Raw genomic sequence first — 17,530 nt, 5'->3', positions numbered from 1 at the left:
GGGGGGGTTGCGCTTGTTGAGGGCGCGCCCAGGAGCGAGGCGATTTTGAGTATTCGTCTGGTTCGGCTAGGCGGTGCTGAAACGCTGTGCTTTCTTTTTCGTGCGCGGCGCTCCCTTTATTGCTGCCCGCGCCTCTACACTTGACGACAACATTCAAGAATAAATGTCCACAGAAGAAATCGACAGATATGAGTAATCTTCATGGGAATGACATCGTATTTACTTGCTTCGGGAACTTTTTTTTTTCAGAATTATGCTTCCCGATTCTGGGGTTGACCAATTCGTCGAGTCATGGCGATCACAAATTATGGCACTTCCTCGCAACCTTGCGTACAATTTGCACACTCCCCTTCTCTCCCAAGAGATCCTAGCAAACAAATTCAAAGGTAAACCCAGTGCGGCGATAAACATGGAGACCCAGCGCCCTCGCCGCATCAACCATGCCATGTAGAGATGTTCTCATAAAAACAAAAACTTCTGAAGTTTTCAAATCCTCCAGGCGAGTCGTGCCTGCCGAATACGCGAGCCGAAGGCACAAGCATGAGCGAGAGCATGATATTTTTATGTCAACTAGAAATAAATCAGACAGTGGGCACAGTTGCGGGTGTGCTTATACGGTGATTAGTGCCTTCTGGCGCCGCCGCACATTTTATGCGTGGTGCGCTACGCCGGATGCATCAATTGCGCGTCATCAAATCCCACCTTGGGTTGTTGAACCAATGGTGCACTCCAACAATTTTTTTTTTAATTTCGGCACCTCGAAGTATGCGCGCCGGCCGGTGTCACTGACTGATCAATATGAGACTAAATGCCGTGGTTTGTTACAATACTCAATGTTGCCAGCGAACGAGTAAACAATGGAAACAAGGTAGACTATTCCGCACATTTGTGGCTCCCGCACCTTAAAAAAAATAATAATAACTGCTTAAAAAGAGTTCTAGAACTCTTTGACGCTTTCAGTTCACATGTGTTACACACCCGCTGTTACAATACAGTGCTGCTCGGACGCACGCTTCTGCCATGCGGTGATACCGGCCAGTTATGTCTTTCCCGCCGCTGAAAAAAGTTGTGTGATGCAATAAACTCATAGTTATTCATATAGTTATCATTCAAGTCATCGAAAATTATTTACAATTGTGATAGATTTCTGTAAAATCATAGTCATCATAGAGATGTCATAAATATCATACAAATTGTATGATATTTCTATGATGAAGCCTCATGAGGTTATTGTAGCATACAACGCTTTTCAGCAGGGTCGCCCTACCGTATCCCAGGAAGACGCATTATTTGATCATGTATTGCAAACGGTGCTCAAACTGTTTCCTCTGCCAGAGGAACATATACCGATAAAGTGAGAAGCCGTTTTCCCCCGATACGATAGAATAAAATCAATCCTTTTTTTTCTGTGTTTAAACCTCACTTTGTACAGACCGAAAAAATCCAAACTTCCGGCGGGTGGTATAGTGTATTAAAAACTGGAAGTGTTCGAATATTAACATTTTATTCCCGATGATGACGTCGAGGCAGTAGCCATGCTTAATGTGGCTTGAGAGAACACAATATCCTTTGTGCGCAAAAAGCATACGGCTAGTATTCTACAGAAAAGATACGCTACTATCCGGCCCACGGTCCTCCTGCCGCAGATCCAGCGCTGTAAGTGCCAGGTCTGGCTCCTATGTAGCGGCCAGGAGTCGCCGCAGCCGCCCCTATTGCTACAGCTGGCGCCGCGACTGGCTTGGCATTAAACACAGCGTCGGCGCTGGCACCGGGCGCGGTGCCCGGCTCGTTGGTGTCGACCGTGGCACGAAACCCGTTGGCGTCAGCCACGTAGCTGACGGTTCGGAACAGGCCGTTGGCGTCCCTGTAGCCGTACGAGCCGGTCTTGGCGTTGCTGGCGTCTCCCTGCTCCTTGTGGAAAAGCTGCGTACCGAACTCATCTGTGGTGTCGTAGCCGAAGCTGTACGGTTGGGGAGGCTGCGGAAGGAAAGTAAGAGGTGAATGCTTCCAAATCCAATCAAAGCATGAGCATAGTAGATTTGAAAGCAAAAATATTTTGTGCGTTGTGATTTAAGCTGCGGCGAGAAGGAGCTACCGGAGTTGACAGCCAAAAATTCAAACCCGAAGCTAAGAGCTTCCTGCGAGGAAGCATGGATGGGGATATTCGAATACATAGCTAAACATCATTGATGTCCGCGCATACTGAAAATTTGAGAATATTTAAGGACAGTTTAAAAGGCTTGAAATTCTGGCCGCAGTCTCCCATGAGTTTAAAGGCTGGACAACAGTCTCAGGGCATCAAAGGTTTTCTGCGCTAGGCATCCAAATTTTGTACAAAGCTCGTACCCGTCTTATTTCAATACATTTTTTTTCTAGCTCTGTGACAGCGGCAGGGCAGAAATGCCGAGAGAAATTAGCATTCCCTGCACCAATAAAACTTTTTGAAGTGCTGTAGGCTTGTGAATTCTAGCACTGGAAGAGGCAGGGTTTGAACTGGCCATCACCTAAGATATTTAAGCTGAGTTCATTACTGCTAAAGCTGTCTCACAACACACTTAGAATATGCATGCATTCATAATTTCAGACTACGGCTGCTGACGGAACAGAAAGTAATTGCATATTGGCAAAAATAATGCTAGTTCTCTGCGCTATAAGCTTAGGCAGACTGATTCTGCTCACAGAAGTCGTGATTGTTTAGGTCCTCTCCTTGTCACGCCAAGAAAATTCACGTTCATAGAAAGGAAAGCTAGAAATAATGTTGTGTCTGTTTTTACAAAATTGGAGGAATGTTCTGCAAACAGTAGTCCGTGAAGATGTGAAGTATTTCGTATCTTTGCTTTATTATATTATGTCTGCCGAAGCAGACAAGTTTAGGACGTCACCCTATCGAATACACTTCGTTATTGATAAGAGTAGTTTACTCACGTAGGCGGCATCAGTTGCAGCTAATCCAGGAGTAGCAGCGGCAGCGAAGAGGGGGCCTCGGAACCCTCCCGCCTGGAACCCCTGGTATTGGCCGCCACCGAAAACATTCCCTGCTTCGATGAAGGCGACGACTGAGAAGAGGATGACAGTCTGGAGGAGAAATCGCCAGCTGTTGCAGTGGTCAACGCAATTCCTATGAACGTAACGTTACGGCTGTCGCCCATTGAGCAAGACCTTTTATTTTTTTTTTGTACAGCTGGGACCAATAAAAACAGTTTTCACTGCACAATTTTTTGGTTACTCGTAAAATTACTTATACTGGCTATGTGCAAACAGCGGGTTCTCGGGACTCTGTTGCAAGCCAGGAGTACTTTCTCTGAAATCTGCTGGTTATTGGCGGTGCGTGCATGTATAAAGCTCTTATTATAACTGCAAAATAACCCAGGGGTATTACAGTTTCTGAGAAGGAGGAACGTCGACAATTCCGTCCGGGCAGCGTTTTAGAAGCTCATTTCACTCTTGCATGTGTTTTCTCCGCAGGAACATAGGTTAGCGCATAACGTGTGACACTGACAGCAAACGTGTCAAAAAAACGTAAGCATTCTGACAGAGAATCCCTAAAACAACTTGGTGCACATTTAGCAACCCCAAAATAACGTGATTTGGCTATAGCATTGTCTGCTTTAGGGTACCTTAGAGTTCAGAAGTAATGTGAATTTCTGTTATGACGATCAGCCACTTTTTCAACAGGGTTATCGTTCCTAAAACGAAGAACAACCCCTCTTTCACTTCACTACTCTTTGCAGATGCGTCGGACCAAATACTTCGCAGCATAAAAATTCGCTACCGAGAGGCCAATCTCAAACCCATTCGGGAAAGCCAAAGCGACCGCACTCTACAGCGCGGCTGCAACACGCGATTCTTACCTTGGGCAGCATTTCCACTTGAGATGTCTCCGAGGGCTCCTGCGTTCAGCTGAAATTCCAGAGATCTCATGGATCTGAGAGCGCCGCTCTAGGCTTTTATATATTCCACTTGACTTCATGCAACCACAAGCATATTTGTTACGCTGTTGGCTAAGGCGAAGCCCTTGCCCCTCTCTCTTTTCTCCTTGCATGGTCACGACCAATGGGCCACACTTGCAGAGGCGAGAGGAGCTGGGATCTTCTTTTTGGCCCATTTAGTCCTTTCAGTTTCCCTGCAGCGTTGACCTCGAATGAAGCGATATCCGGCCCTCACTCACGCGTACAAACACGCCGTACTGTGATCAAGGCAGGTAAGTGCAGCGTAACACGTGTGGAAACACGAAATTCTAGACAATCGGATAGCTCTCGGGAAACAGACGTAGTCATAATTCACGCCTAGTCGATACATTGGTAGAGAAATTTGCGTGCCATGTAATTAATTATTACCAGCGGAAGTTATCAGATTATGCGCATTCTTGTACTATTTTTGTAACACGTGCAGAAAAGCAGGAGAATTACTCTCACCTCCAAACATCTGGCAAGGCGCGACTGCAATTTCGACTTGGGGTGTATGGAAAAGAACCCGTGGTGAAAAAATTTAACTTGACTAGCTGCACATGCAGCGACTGATATTTTTGTCAGGGTAATTTTTATTGAAGCGCTCGATTGGTACGCTATGAAATGGATGAAAGAAGTGCGCTAGAAGCGCCAGATAACTTTTAAAGCACGAAGTAGAAGTACAAGAGTACAAACACAAGCCGTTTTCAAGCTACGAATTTTATCCTTATGCTTAATACTTCTGAGCAAGGTGACCATTCTTGCAGGACTGGCACTGGTGGCAGCTGATTTATTGGCTTTTACTGTCACGAAGAGATGTATGCAAGTTCTTATTTTTTTTTTCGGACTGCAACCGACTGGATTCTTTATTGCATTTTGTCACCCGTTCATGTTTTTTCCCTTGCTTATATTTGTTTTCTTTATCTTTTTATGCACTCTGCTTGGACCTGTGCCAGGTTTGCAGGATTGAATAAAATCATCATATCGAAAGATGTATGTGCATATCAACAGCGTTCCGGTTTGGAAGCCCCAATAAGAACCATAAACCTCAGTTGTATGCGCAAACTACCGAATGTCTACTGGTAACATAACATATCGCATGAAAACAATAAGCAGCTGCAAAATGGCAGGCTTGTGGCTATTGTATGCATCGTTAATAAAAGTATTAAAATTCTTCAAATAACGCAAAGCCCTTGAATGAATGCTGCAAAATGTCTAAATGAAGAGAGAACAGCTGTTCCAGCGCTAAAAGGGAAAAGGCATGCATCTGTGGCTGAGCTAGCCACGCTCATTTTTTCATATGAGTATCTTCCCAGGTGCCATGGTAATGCCAATTCAATGCCAGTTCTTCTTTTCCGCAGATGTGAATACATTGTTCAAATGTCAATTTTTGTTATGGTTTTGAAAGTTTAGAAGTATACCTCGCTGAAATTTTTCCTAACATTAAATATACATAGGACCACGTGCACCGCATGTCAGTTTCCTTTCGTGGCTTATTCGTCCCATCTGCAGCGATTGACTGGCACTACCTGAAGCCGATTATCATTTGAGCGAGCCACTTGCTGGTACTGCCATAAGAATGAAAAGTACTGTCATCAATGTGGTCTATCAAAGAAGATAGAACATCACGTGAGATTGAGCTAAATAACTCAACGGAAGGAACCTGTAGATTGAGCGATTGGGTTGAAACACAGGCCGCCAGGAGCCCGCGATTTTACATGAAATACTCAGACGGTATAACCAGAGCGTGGTCAATCTATTAAGACCGACCATGCTCTGGTTCAGTTGACAGATTGTAAGCTGAGGCCACGAGAGGCCGGCCCGTTCCTGCACCGCTGCTGTTCCACGAGAAGAGAAAAAAAAGCACAAATAAAAATAAAATTAACCGGAGATGTAATGAGATTTTTTTAGGCAATAGCGAGTTTTAGTAAGGGTCACCCTATCGCTTTAGGTCATAGGGGCATAGCCGGATGCTACTGCGCATGCGCAGAACGCTATCGGCCCTTAGGTGTTTGGGTGAGCGGGCGACGCTAACGCTAAATCGGAGAAATAGCGTGCGCCCCTTGCGCCCCTAAGCCGCTTTATGTTCGGACAACATGGCGGCGCCCGCCGAAGCGCGCCGTCTCGCTTCATCACCGATTCGTCGTTGCCGCTACTTTGTGGCTCACGCTCACATCAAAATAAAGGCGCACGCGGCTTTCGCTTTGGCTGAAGTTGCCTGAACAACAAAATTTTAACGATAAAACACGCCGAATTTTCAGATTGCTTCCGTGTTTACTGAGCTGCTAGGCTTAGCGAGTACGCGTCGACTGACGTCAGAAAGCGCGGGAGGTTCGAACTACTGATCTCCACAAACAGGTTTGCAATTTTTTACCAGACCTTCACGCACATGCGACCTGTATGTATTTATATTTATCGTGTATATATGTAAATAGATTTATTGTCAGTGTACTCCTCCCCCTGTCCTTTCTACTATCCCCTCACCCCTTTCCTTTCACTTCTACACACTGCCTGCTATCCTTTATTTCCGCTGCCCCAGCTCAGGTGCTTCCAGCAGCGATAGCAGATGCCGGGGTAGAAAAAATTCTTTTACCTTCCATATTCAATGCAAAATATAAAAAAAAAACCATTACTACTTCCACTCTTCCTGTGTGAATACTGTTGGCTCGGATTGAACATGTCCGCATAATAAAAAAAAAAATTTGCATCATTTTTCGCTCTTACTAATTAGTAATTGGTAACTGAAACAGTTTGCGCGTCGTTTTATTTACGCAGTGAAAAAAGTACAGCATTTATATTAACTTATTTGTTCTGAAAGCTTCTTTTTCGTGCCGGCATGGCGCTGCCTTCAAGCAACGCAAAGCGACCATCCGCGACCCTATTCTATAGACAGAAAACGTGAACCCGTTCCCCTAACGCTAAGAGCATGCGGATAGGGTCACCCTATTCGCCACGACGCTAATCTAAAACTCTCTATTAAAACAAAATTGATGCAATGGAGGTTTCAAATGCAGCTAGTCGAAAAAGAGCAAGCAAACATTTAATAACTGCGACAATGAGTGAGACAGGAATTTCGTTTGATCTTCCTATTCCTAGAGGCAAGCGGCTGGCAGCTCAAAGTAAGCATGTTGCTTCATTGCCGCGGTTACGATTTGCAATTATGTCCGCTTAGGCGAAAATTACGGCCAAGAAAAACTGAATCAGAATCTGTTAATGAATCCGAATGCGTTCTGATTTTTAGCACTTTTTCATCAGTATTTACCCACGAGGATACTGGGTCTTATCCTGGCTTGGGGTAAGAGCCAGTATCAACAAATCAGGTATCTTAGCTTTATTTAACAATCTTAAAATCAGTAGCAATTCTGATCATCAGGCTTTGAACAATAAGGTACTCAAGAATGAATCACAAAGCATTTGTGCTGTATTGTCTTTCCTTTCACAACCATTATCAAACAGAGTAAATCGTAATGATTGGTGGATAGCCAAGATAATACCATAGTCCGTCGAAACATTGACGGACTATGGTAATACCAATCGTCAAATCAGCACCTTCAGCACCTTCTGCAAGCTCTTAGAGCATATCATTCACAGCTAAGTCATTACCTACTTTCAAGATCATGCCGTAATTTCAAACACCAGCTCGGCTTCCACAACGGTTTTTCACGTGACACTCAACTCTCGGGCTTTACTAATTACTTGATTATCTCAGACCGACGCAGCAGCACTGTTTCTGTCGTTGTCTTAGCACTAACACCTGCGTGTGTCGGCGGGCATTAATTGTTCTGCGCTCTCCCCAAAGTCCACTCGTGCAACGTACTCAACCTCTCGGTTTGCTAATGGGACCGAAGCACCGCGACAGGAAAGGTAGTTCTAGCTTAGCATGATATCGATGCCATGTTGCTGCGACAGGTCCTGGCCTAAGAGGCCCGATATGCCTTCCGGCAACGACACCGCGTCGGAACAAATATAGCTTGGATGGTAAAAGCTATCGTTCCCTATTGTGTAGCGCAAAAGGTACTGACCTCCCGTGCCCAGATTAGGTCCTGTATTACCCACGAATGGCACTTTCGGAGATACTCGGGCATCTTTCGCCTGCTTTCCTCCCTTCCTTGCCAGCAAATCGAAAAACTTTCGCTTGACGAGCGTTATCCGGGAGCCAGTGTCAACCAACAGTTTGCAAGTAACCCCGTTTACCAAAATTTTGGCAATCAGACAGGATTTTACAAAAACGCTTACAACGGCACAACTACTGCTCCGCCCCTATACCGGCTCGGCTGCGGGGGACTCTACGAGCTTTTGGAGCGGGGGGTCTTTGCTTCCTCTGCGGGTGGGCCTGTGCACGCTATTGCACATTTGGCACACTCAATTCGCGGTTTAGCTCGGGACAGAATCTAGCAATGTTACCGAACCCTTTGCAAGCATAACATCGAACCTGCCTCCGTTCACGGTTCATAAAATTGCCTCTGTTATTCAGCTTAAGGCCTTCAGCGACGAGCGCCTCCAACCGATATAGTCTATCAGTCAACTGAATAACGCTCGCGTCAGCTTTTGCACTTTTTGGCTCCGTTACAAGCCGCCCATTTCCCCACAAGAGATGGCAGTTCACTACGCTCCTCTTCTACGGCTGCCTCTATCGCTGCCTCAAGAGAAGATTGTGCTCTAGATAGGAGAAACCTGCGCACTGGATCCCTCATGCTAGTAAGGAACTGGGATAGCATCTGTTCCAGAAGCAACTCTTTAGCATGTTTGTGCTCCGCACTTCCAGGTCCCGGTTCTCGCGCTATGGTTTCGTTCTCCAGGAAGCGAAGGCGGGAGGCAAAGGTGCGTGCGTCTTTATTATCCACTTGTCGAGCGGCGAGGAACTGCATGAGTTTTACACTCGAACGTTCCCTGTCAAAATTTTTGACCGCCAGGTTTTTCCTCATCTCTGCAGGCAAAATCATGTGCTACCTCAGACATGCGACATTTCGCCATTCCCAGCTGTTGTGCATCATTTAAACCGCCTACTTTGCACACCTGCTCTATCAAGTCAAAATATTAAATATTAGACGGCCCCTGACCGTCGCCAGTGAGTTTCTCCACCATGTTTGCCAAATTCGCTTGCCCCAAAGAGCTGGGCACTCGAGTGGGCCTCATGTATTTTAAACCGAATAGTCAGTGGCTCAAACTCCTCAAGCGGGGGTGCACTCCAGCTTTTGCCCTTGCCCAATGAATTAAGTTTAGACACCACTTTTGACACTAATGTGATGGGCCAGTTTCTTAAAATGGCCCTTGGTCCACACTGGGCATGAGGAGATTAATGCATGGGCTCCAAGAATGATTTTTGAATATGGTTTATTTAATGAATATGGCTTGATGCTGCTTACGCGAATGCAGTAGGGCTCGTCCCCGTCGGAGCTGTGTCAGCTTGTTTTGGCACCGTACCGACGAATGGCTGGATGTCTGCTGCGGCCGGGGTGGGGATTCTTCGCGGCTGTGCGGCTCTCGCTCTCGGCCAGGCGTTGGAGGTGCTATCGGAGGGCGAAAGTGAGCGAAGGCTAGACCCCGGGCTCCCTGGTCCATGCGCTGCCCCTGTTTTCTACCTTCGTCCGTCTCGTCCGCTCGCTTAAACGTCCCTCCCTGCCCGTTCCTCAAGTCGGTCCCCTCTTTTAAGCCTTTTGCTTCTTTTTCTGCCGTCTTCCCTTCGCCGTAGCCGCTGGCTGCTCCTCGCCTTCCGCGCGGCGCCACCCACTCGGTTCCTTTTTTTCACTCAGTGCAGCTCTCCCTGGGATCCCCGCGACAAGGTCAACCCCCCCCCCTCCCCCCCCCCCGTGGGAGTCGTCGACGGCCCCCTTATATGACCATGTCTCTCCGTTGCGACACGACACGAGGATGGCTTGGTCAGTCGCTTCCAGGGAAAGTCACTGACCGGGTTCGTGCTGACCCTGATGCACGTCCACGAATCGTCACAGCTCCTAGGACCGTTCCCGTGAAACCTTCTGTGCGCCTTTGCGTACGCCCTTTGATGACGAAGCGACCAGTCTTGGACAAAAAAGTAAAATAGTAAGAAAGAAACACTGTCATTGTCTCACAGCGGTTAATTCCAGTTAGCTTTAGAGCACTTGTCTGCAACTGAAAACAAGCATCGGAAATGCAAAGAGATAGAATTAAAATGCATGTTTCAAAATTTTCCCGTCTTCCCCAATTAAGTTTTCCGGACAGTTTCAACGAAAAATAGCAAACGACCTGCTCAGCATGGAGGGCGAAACCGTGGTAATAAATATTCGTTAGCTGAGTCTTACAGCTAGTATTTTTGTTAGGCATATATTGTTGAGCGTCCTAAACCGAGCTTTTTTCTCTTGTTCAGTGGTAACAGATGGATGATATCACAGCGATTGCAAAGGGTATTTAAATTTTTTTGTCAAATTTAATTATCAATACATCGCCTGGTGCTGAAGGCATGCCAAGTGCTTTTCTGGAGAGATAGCCCGATTAAGGCTTAAAATATTTGTGCACTCAGTTTAGCAAGTCTTTAGCAAGTTCCGTGTGACTGGAACTACGAAAAGGTTACTGCAGACCCAAAAACAGGAAGCACTTAGCTTATCACTTCGTACAGACTGGTTTCATTGTTGCCACCATGTGACAGGTATCTTGAACTTGATGTGTTCAAATATATTTAGAAATTTTTGTATGAGAACCACAAAAATGTTTCTAGGCAGCAGAGGAATTTGCTGGGGACGGTCCGGGCACGCACGGATCGGCAGCACCTGAGAACTACTTGCAGCTTTCAGAATCCCTGGACTGGCATCAACCCACACGTGCTGCTGTCATCGCAAGCCAGGGGGCGTTGACGAACCGGTTCTAAACGGAACCGTAAACCGCCAGTTCGAACCACGAAGCGCTTAAACGCGACCTTCGTCGGGTGCCAGCCCTCATTGCTGGGGACGGTCCGGGCACGCACGGATCGGCAGCACCTGAAAAGTACTTGAAACTTTCAGAATCCCTGGACTGGCATCAACCCACACGTGCTGCTGTCATCGCAAGCCAGGGGGCGTTGACGAACCGGTTCTAAACGGAACCGGAAACCGCCAGGTCGAACCACGAAGCGCTTAAACGCGACCTTCGTCGGGTGCCAGCCCTCATTGCTGGGGACGGTCCGGGCACGCGCGGATCGGCAGCACCTGATCACTACTTGCAACTTTCAGAATCCCTGGACTGGCATCAACCCACACGTGCTACTGTCATCGCAAGCCAGGGGGCGTTGACGAGTGTTTTTTTTTGTGCGTTGTCTTTTAGAGAGATACCTATTTTTTTCTAAGTGATCGATCGGCATTTGCGGTAGGCATAATTTTATTTTATTTGTGCACGTGTTTTCAAGTTTTTTTTTTGTCTTGAGCCTGTAGATATCTTAGCATTTGGTGGAAGCAATAATCGAGTGTTGCTAAGATGGTTAAGCTATAGAAGGTATGTTGTATGGAGTGTGAGGCGTCGGTGGATTTAAAAGAAACGCGGTTCGATTCGGTGGAGGAGGCCGAAGGCGCAGATTTTATGTGCAAATTCTGCGTATTAGGTGCACGCCTGGACAGGGCTGAACAGGCGAACTGCGAAGTACTGCTAAGGATGGATGCTCTAGAAACAGAGTTACCGATAGAGAGGGCATAGAAGCGCAAGTTTCAAGAACAGCTTTGTCAGTTGGAGTCAAAAACGGCTGACACCGTCATTGGAAGCCACAATGGCGGGCATTCCAGCGCCAGCCACGTGAATGGGGCTTGCACTGGCATGGACAGCGAGAAGCCAGTAGGTCAGACATGTTCAGGTAGGAACAGCTACGCACAGGTGGCGGCTGGGAAGTCAAGAGGCGATGCTGAGAAGGGGAACGAGCTAATTCCAGGAAGTGAGGTCACAGTCCCTGATAAGAGGCAGCAAGATCCGGAAGTTAGGAGGGAGGGGCAGAGTACCCTAGTGCTTATCGCTGGTGACTGAAACATGGGGCGCTGCAAAAGAGCTATTCTGGACCGGGTGAAGGGTGATAGGCGGGTAGCAGTCGGGGTGTTTCCAGGAAAGACAATGGACGATGTTCTGAGAGCGACTAAAAGTGAACTTTCCGAGAAGGCTGCAAGGGGTAACTTGGTAGTGGTAGCGGCGGGGCTAAATGATGTCCTGAATGGTAACGCCGCACAAGTAGGGAAAATATTAGCTGAGGGAGTTGACGGTATAAGGACGATAGCACAGCAAGCGCAGATCGTGGTGTGTACAGTGTCGGAGGTACAAGGAAGGAATGTAAAGGTTGCTAAAGACGTTGTGAATCTTAATCGAGAGATAAGGCAGTTAGGCCTCGAGAAAGGCTTCGAGGTGGTAGACATAAACAAGGAAGTGCACAGAGCAAGTTCGGGCAGAGACTTTGGACGAGATGGCATACATTTCAGTGGAAGGGTAGGAGAAGAGATAGGCGGGCGCGTGGGAAGCCGAGCGGTAGCTTTTTTAGGGGGTCTACGATAGCTCAGGTCGTAGGGGTAGGTAGAAGCGATGTAGTAAATGTAACAATGGCGGCTGAGCCCAACAAAATGGCCACCAGGAGGCCCAGAAAGAAAACTACGAAAAAGAAATTTAACGCCAGGATAAATTACATAAACATGCAAGGGGTTAGAAAGAGAGCGAAATGGGTAGAAATAGAACAGCAGTTAAAGGACAAAGCAGTAGGTGTGTACGCTCTATGCGAGACACATTTGAGGGATTTAGAAGATTCACCTTTAATCGATGGCTATATCTGGGAAGGGTGCAACAGAACAACAACGGAGAAGAAGGGAGGAGGAGTAAGTATGCTGATACATCAAGGAAGAAATTGGCAAAGAATAAAATCAACTTGCAAAGAACATGTCTGGGTATCAGGTACAATTGCTGGCAAAAGGACATGGCTAGGGGTAGTTTATTTAGGGAGCGGGGACAAATGCAGGCAAGAAAACAAGGATCTAGTTAAGTGCTTCAAAGACGATATAAAGCAGATTGGAGACGGTGTCGATAATATTTTGCTTGGAGACATGAACGGCCACATCGAGGATCTGGATGGATACACAGATTGTAACGGGAAGTTAATGCTAGACTTGTGTGAGCGGCACAACCTAGTTATTGTCAACAGAGAAACTAAATGTCAGGGACAAATCACGTGGGAATCCCGTAACAGGCAAACAACCATTGACTACTGTCTAATGTCGCAGGGCATCTATAGCAAGCTCGCAATAATGGAAATAGACGAAGAGGGGAAGTACAGCCTAGGAAGTGATCATAAACGTATTATTCTGCAGTTGGGAGCCGTAGTCAGAAGAGAAATGCAGCGAAGTCAAAAAGACAACGCAAAATTGAAGGATGAACAAATAGCGATAATATCAGCCGAAATAGAAGAAGTAATCGAGAAACGCCCCATGGAAAATTGGGATTATAATCAGTTGGAACTGCTCATCACTACAAAAATGAAACAAGGGAATGGAGTTAACCGCAGGAGAGGAAAGAGGAAGCCACGAAGCTGGTGGAATATGGAAATTAAGGAGGCCATCGAACAACGACGGGTGGCTTCAAGGGAACACAGAGAAGCAAAGAAGGCACAGTTATCTGAAGAGGAAATAGGCGAAAATGGGAACCTTATCGACAAAAGAAACAGCATGTTCAGGTCCTAGTCCAGGCTAAAATGAAGCATTCTTCTGATAAATGGCTGGCTGAAGTTCGCGAGGCAAATAAAGGGGGGCGAAGAAAATTCTGGAACCATATAAGCTGGTTGGGAAAAGCAAATAAAAGAACGCAGGAAGAGATTATAGATGCTGAGGGAAAATGTTTAGAGGGAGACGATGCTGTGAACTACATTACATCATTTATAGCTCCGTCTTTTAGCAACGACAATGAGGTAATCTCCCCAAGTGCGGCGGCAACAAAGGACAGCACAATATAGAACAGCTTAGAACTGACTAGTCTTAACTGGGAAAAGGCGGAAGCGAATATTCCTAAAACCACATCCGCAGGGATAGACGAAATTAAAGTTAAGCTGAATTATGAACTTGGCCCAAGAAGCAAGGAAGCGCTGATAAAAGCATTGGAGACAGTCATAACAAATCAGCAAATTCCGCACAGCTGGAGACAGAGTAAAATGAATTTGATTTATAAAGGGAAAGGAGATAAGATGAACATCAAATCCTACCATCCAATTACGATAACGTCAGTTATGTACAGGCTGGCAATGCAGGCGGTGAAATTAAAAATGCAGGCATGGGTAGAAGGTAATCGGATACTCGGAGAACTCCAGAATGGGTTCAGAAGGGGTAGGCGTTTAGAAAATAGCCTGTTCGTGCTTACCCACTGCATAGAAATAGCTAAGGCGGAAAACAGACCTCTGTTTTTAGCCTTTCTGGACATAAGCGGTGCATACGATAACGTGAACAGGGAACTCCTGTGGAGCATATTGAAAGATTTAGGTATCGGTCATGAGGTACAGTTGAGCCCACTTATGACGAACGTGATCGTCACGCGGCATTTGTTCGTTGTATCCAAAGTTCGTAGTAAGTGGACCACCTATAATACAGGCAAAAAGAGCAAGCAAGACGAAAGTTAACTTTATTTTTGAAAAAAGTCCGTGATGCATGTCTGCTTCCTCAAAGCTGATCGCATCACTGCCGTTTCTAATTTTTCCAGCGCGGTAATATGTTCATCGCCAAGGCCTCTGCTGCACACGAGTTCCTTAAGCGACGCGATGTAACCGATCGCGATTGAAGCGTTCACAGCAACCGGCGGTAGAGCAGCATCCTCGTCATTGTCCTCGTCGGTCTCTGGGCAGTCAGGAAGTGCTCGCACTTCACACACAATAGCTTCGTCAGTGCATGGCTCCGCAATGTCGGCGTCGTCATCAGCAGAAACGAAATCGTCCCAGGCAACGTCAGGTCCGGCCAGCTGCGTGTCAATGACGCGTTTCCACAAGTCCTCGTGCGACCGGCCTTCCGGTGAGTGATCTATGGCGTCCTCGGTGCCTGGGCCCATAAAACCCGCCTTGCGGAAGCAATTTGCTATGCACTCCGCGGCGAGCAATGGTTGAAATGGTCGATTTCGACAGTCCGTACTTCTTTACCAGTTCGCAGTTTTTTGCACCTTGAGCAAGTTCATTAACAATGACCATCTTCGTTGCGATGTCGACAGCTTTCCTTTTAGCACCTGAAGAGGTCGGCGTACAGTCCTCCATCGCACCAGGCGCAAGTCAAGCCCTTGGGCTCGCGCGTTGAGGCAGCCTTCAACTCCCCGATCTGGGAAAGGCACGGATGCGGCAACGATGTCAATGCAGTGCCATCGCACAAAAAGAATCGACGGCGCAATGCCCTCAGCGCGAGGTGGCAACGGCGCAACAAATCACGTGGATGCATCAGAGCGACGCGGGCGGCGCCACTTTCTCTTTCGTCACCGCGCGCGCGCGCTTTTTCGTTTTCATTTTTCAACGCGCGTTTTTTCTTTTTTTACTTTATTTTACAGGGGACCGAGAGCTTCGCGTTCGCTCTAACCGAGTGTTAAGGCCACAACAGTTCCTTCTATGTGAGACACTGCGCCATTGCCCCAATATATATTCTGACGGTAGCACCACCCTCGTTCGTACTAAGCGAGCGTTCGTTATATCTGCGGCCGTTATAAGTGGGCTCGACTGTAATTGATTTTCTACAGGAAATCTACCGAGATAATGAATTTGAAATTACATGGGAAGGGAAAATAAGTACCACAACTGTGGGGGTGCACAAAGGATTAGAGCAAGGTTGTCCTCTATCACCGCTGCTCTTCATGCTTTACGTGATGAATATGAAAAAAAGGCTACAAGAAAGTAATCTAGGCTATAATCTGTCGTACAGATTAGGCGAAAATGTAGTTGAGCAGAGACTCCCGGGTTTAATGTATGCGGATGATATTGTACTGTTAGCAGATAGCCAGGAAGATTTACAAACTTTGGTTAATTGCTGTGGAGACGAAGGAGACGCTCTAGGATTCAATTTTAGCGCAACTAAATCAGGTCTGATGATTTTTAACAATACAACTGACCAGGTGCTTACAATACTAGGCCACGAAATAACCAAAGTTGCCGAATGCAAATACCTCGGGATATGGCTAAACGAAGGGCAGATATACACGGAAAAGCACGAACAGGCTCTTAGGGCAAAAGGACGAAGAGACGCCGTGATAATGAAACATAGGACATTATGGGGGTACAACAAATATGAAGTACTAGGAGGTATTTGGAAAGGAATAATGGTGCCAGGACTTACTTTCGGCAATGCGGTTCTGTGCTTAAGGGCAGAAGTTCAGTCGAGATTAGACGTAAATCAGAGAGCTGTCGGAAGATTAGCACTAGGTGCCTACGGCAAAACGACAAACGAGGTAGTAAAAGGGGATATGGGCTGGGCATCGTTCGAAGCACGGGAAGCTAAGAGTAAAATAGTATATGAAGAACGCCTGAGGAAATTGGACGATAACAGGTGGGCAGCCAAGGCATTTAAATATTTATACAGAAAGATCGTTGACTCACAGTGGCAGGAAAGAACTAGAAAACTAACCAGTAAGTATGCAGGCCGTGAGGACGGAGAAAGAAAGAGCATTAAACGACAGGTTAAAAACGCGGAAGTTAAAAATTGGATGAATTCAATGGAAAAGATACATAGCGTAGAACTATATCGATACTGGAAAAGGCAGATCAGGAAAGAATTTTTCTATGATAACTCAAGACGCAGTGCCCTACTTTTTGAAGCTAGGTCAGGGTGTCTTAGAACGCGCAGCTACAAAAAGAAATTTAACGAAGAAGATGACACATGTGCCGTGTGTGGTAGATCTGTAGAAACAATTGAACACTTCATAATCAAATGTTATGGTAACCATCCGGATGTCGATGCAGGCGCAGTCACTCTTCCTGAGGCTCTAGAGTTTAAAGATAACAATGGTCATGTAAATAAATTTGCAGTGGAAGTTAGGAAAAAGCGATTGGAGGATTGGTGGCTGAAAAGCAGGGATGTGGCATAAGGTTAGAATTGTAGGAAACTGTAGGTAAAGATGATGGCGATTCTTAATGAGAATTGCCAACACAGTTAACAAAAAAATAATAAAGAAAGAAAAGCTGAGCATGCTGGCAATTGCCACCACCCCGTTTCCAAGAGCCGCTGCTATCTATTCATCCATCGATCCATCCTAAACGGAACCGGAAACCGCCAGGTCGAACCATGAAGCGCTTAAAAGCGACCTTCGTCGGGTGCCAGCCCTCATTGCTGGGGACGGTCCGGGCACGCACGGATCGGCAGCACCTGATAACTACTTGCAACTTTCAGAATCCCTGGACTGGCATCAACCCACACATGCTGCTGTCATCGAAAGCCAGGGAGCGTTGACGAACCGGTTCTAACCGGAACCGGAAACCGCGAGTTCGAACCACGAAGCGCTTAAAAGCGACCTTTGTCGGGTGTCAGCGCTCATTGCTGAGAACGGTCCGGACACGCACGGATCGGCAGCACCTGATAACTACTTGCAACTTTCAGAATCCCTGGACTGGCATCAACCCACACGTGCTGCTGTCATCGCAAGCCAGGGGGCGTTGACGAACC

At 46.7% G+C, this 17,530-nt stretch overlaps 1 protein-coding gene across 1 annotated transcript; it reads right to left on the bottom strand.

Annotated features, from left to right (window-relative positions):
* Positions 1–1,617: 1,617 nt before the first annotated feature.
* LOC149344979 (uncharacterized) lies at positions 1,618–4,105 on the bottom strand. The gene is made up of 3 exons (XM_089547337.1): positions 4,020–4,105; positions 2,926–3,094; positions 1,618–1,977 (listed from the first exon to the last, which is right to left on the bottom strand). The coding sequence occupies exons 1-3, from the start codon at positions 4,103–4,105 to the stop codon at positions 1,618–1,620; spliced, it is 615 nt and encodes a 204-aa protein (XP_089403463.1).
* Positions 4,106–17,530: the final 13,425 nt, after the last annotated feature.

Source organism: Amblyomma mixtum, chromosome 5 (assembly GCF_055824585.1).
Source record: "Amblyomma mixtum isolate Tamu chromosome 5, ASM5582458v1, whole genome shotgun sequence".
In the NCBI taxonomy this organism is placed as follows: Eukaryota; Metazoa; Arthropoda; class Arachnida; order Ixodida; family Ixodidae; genus Amblyomma; species Amblyomma mixtum.
Note: the sequence above shows the minus strand (reverse complement) of the source record. Positions and strands in the feature narration are given on the sequence as shown.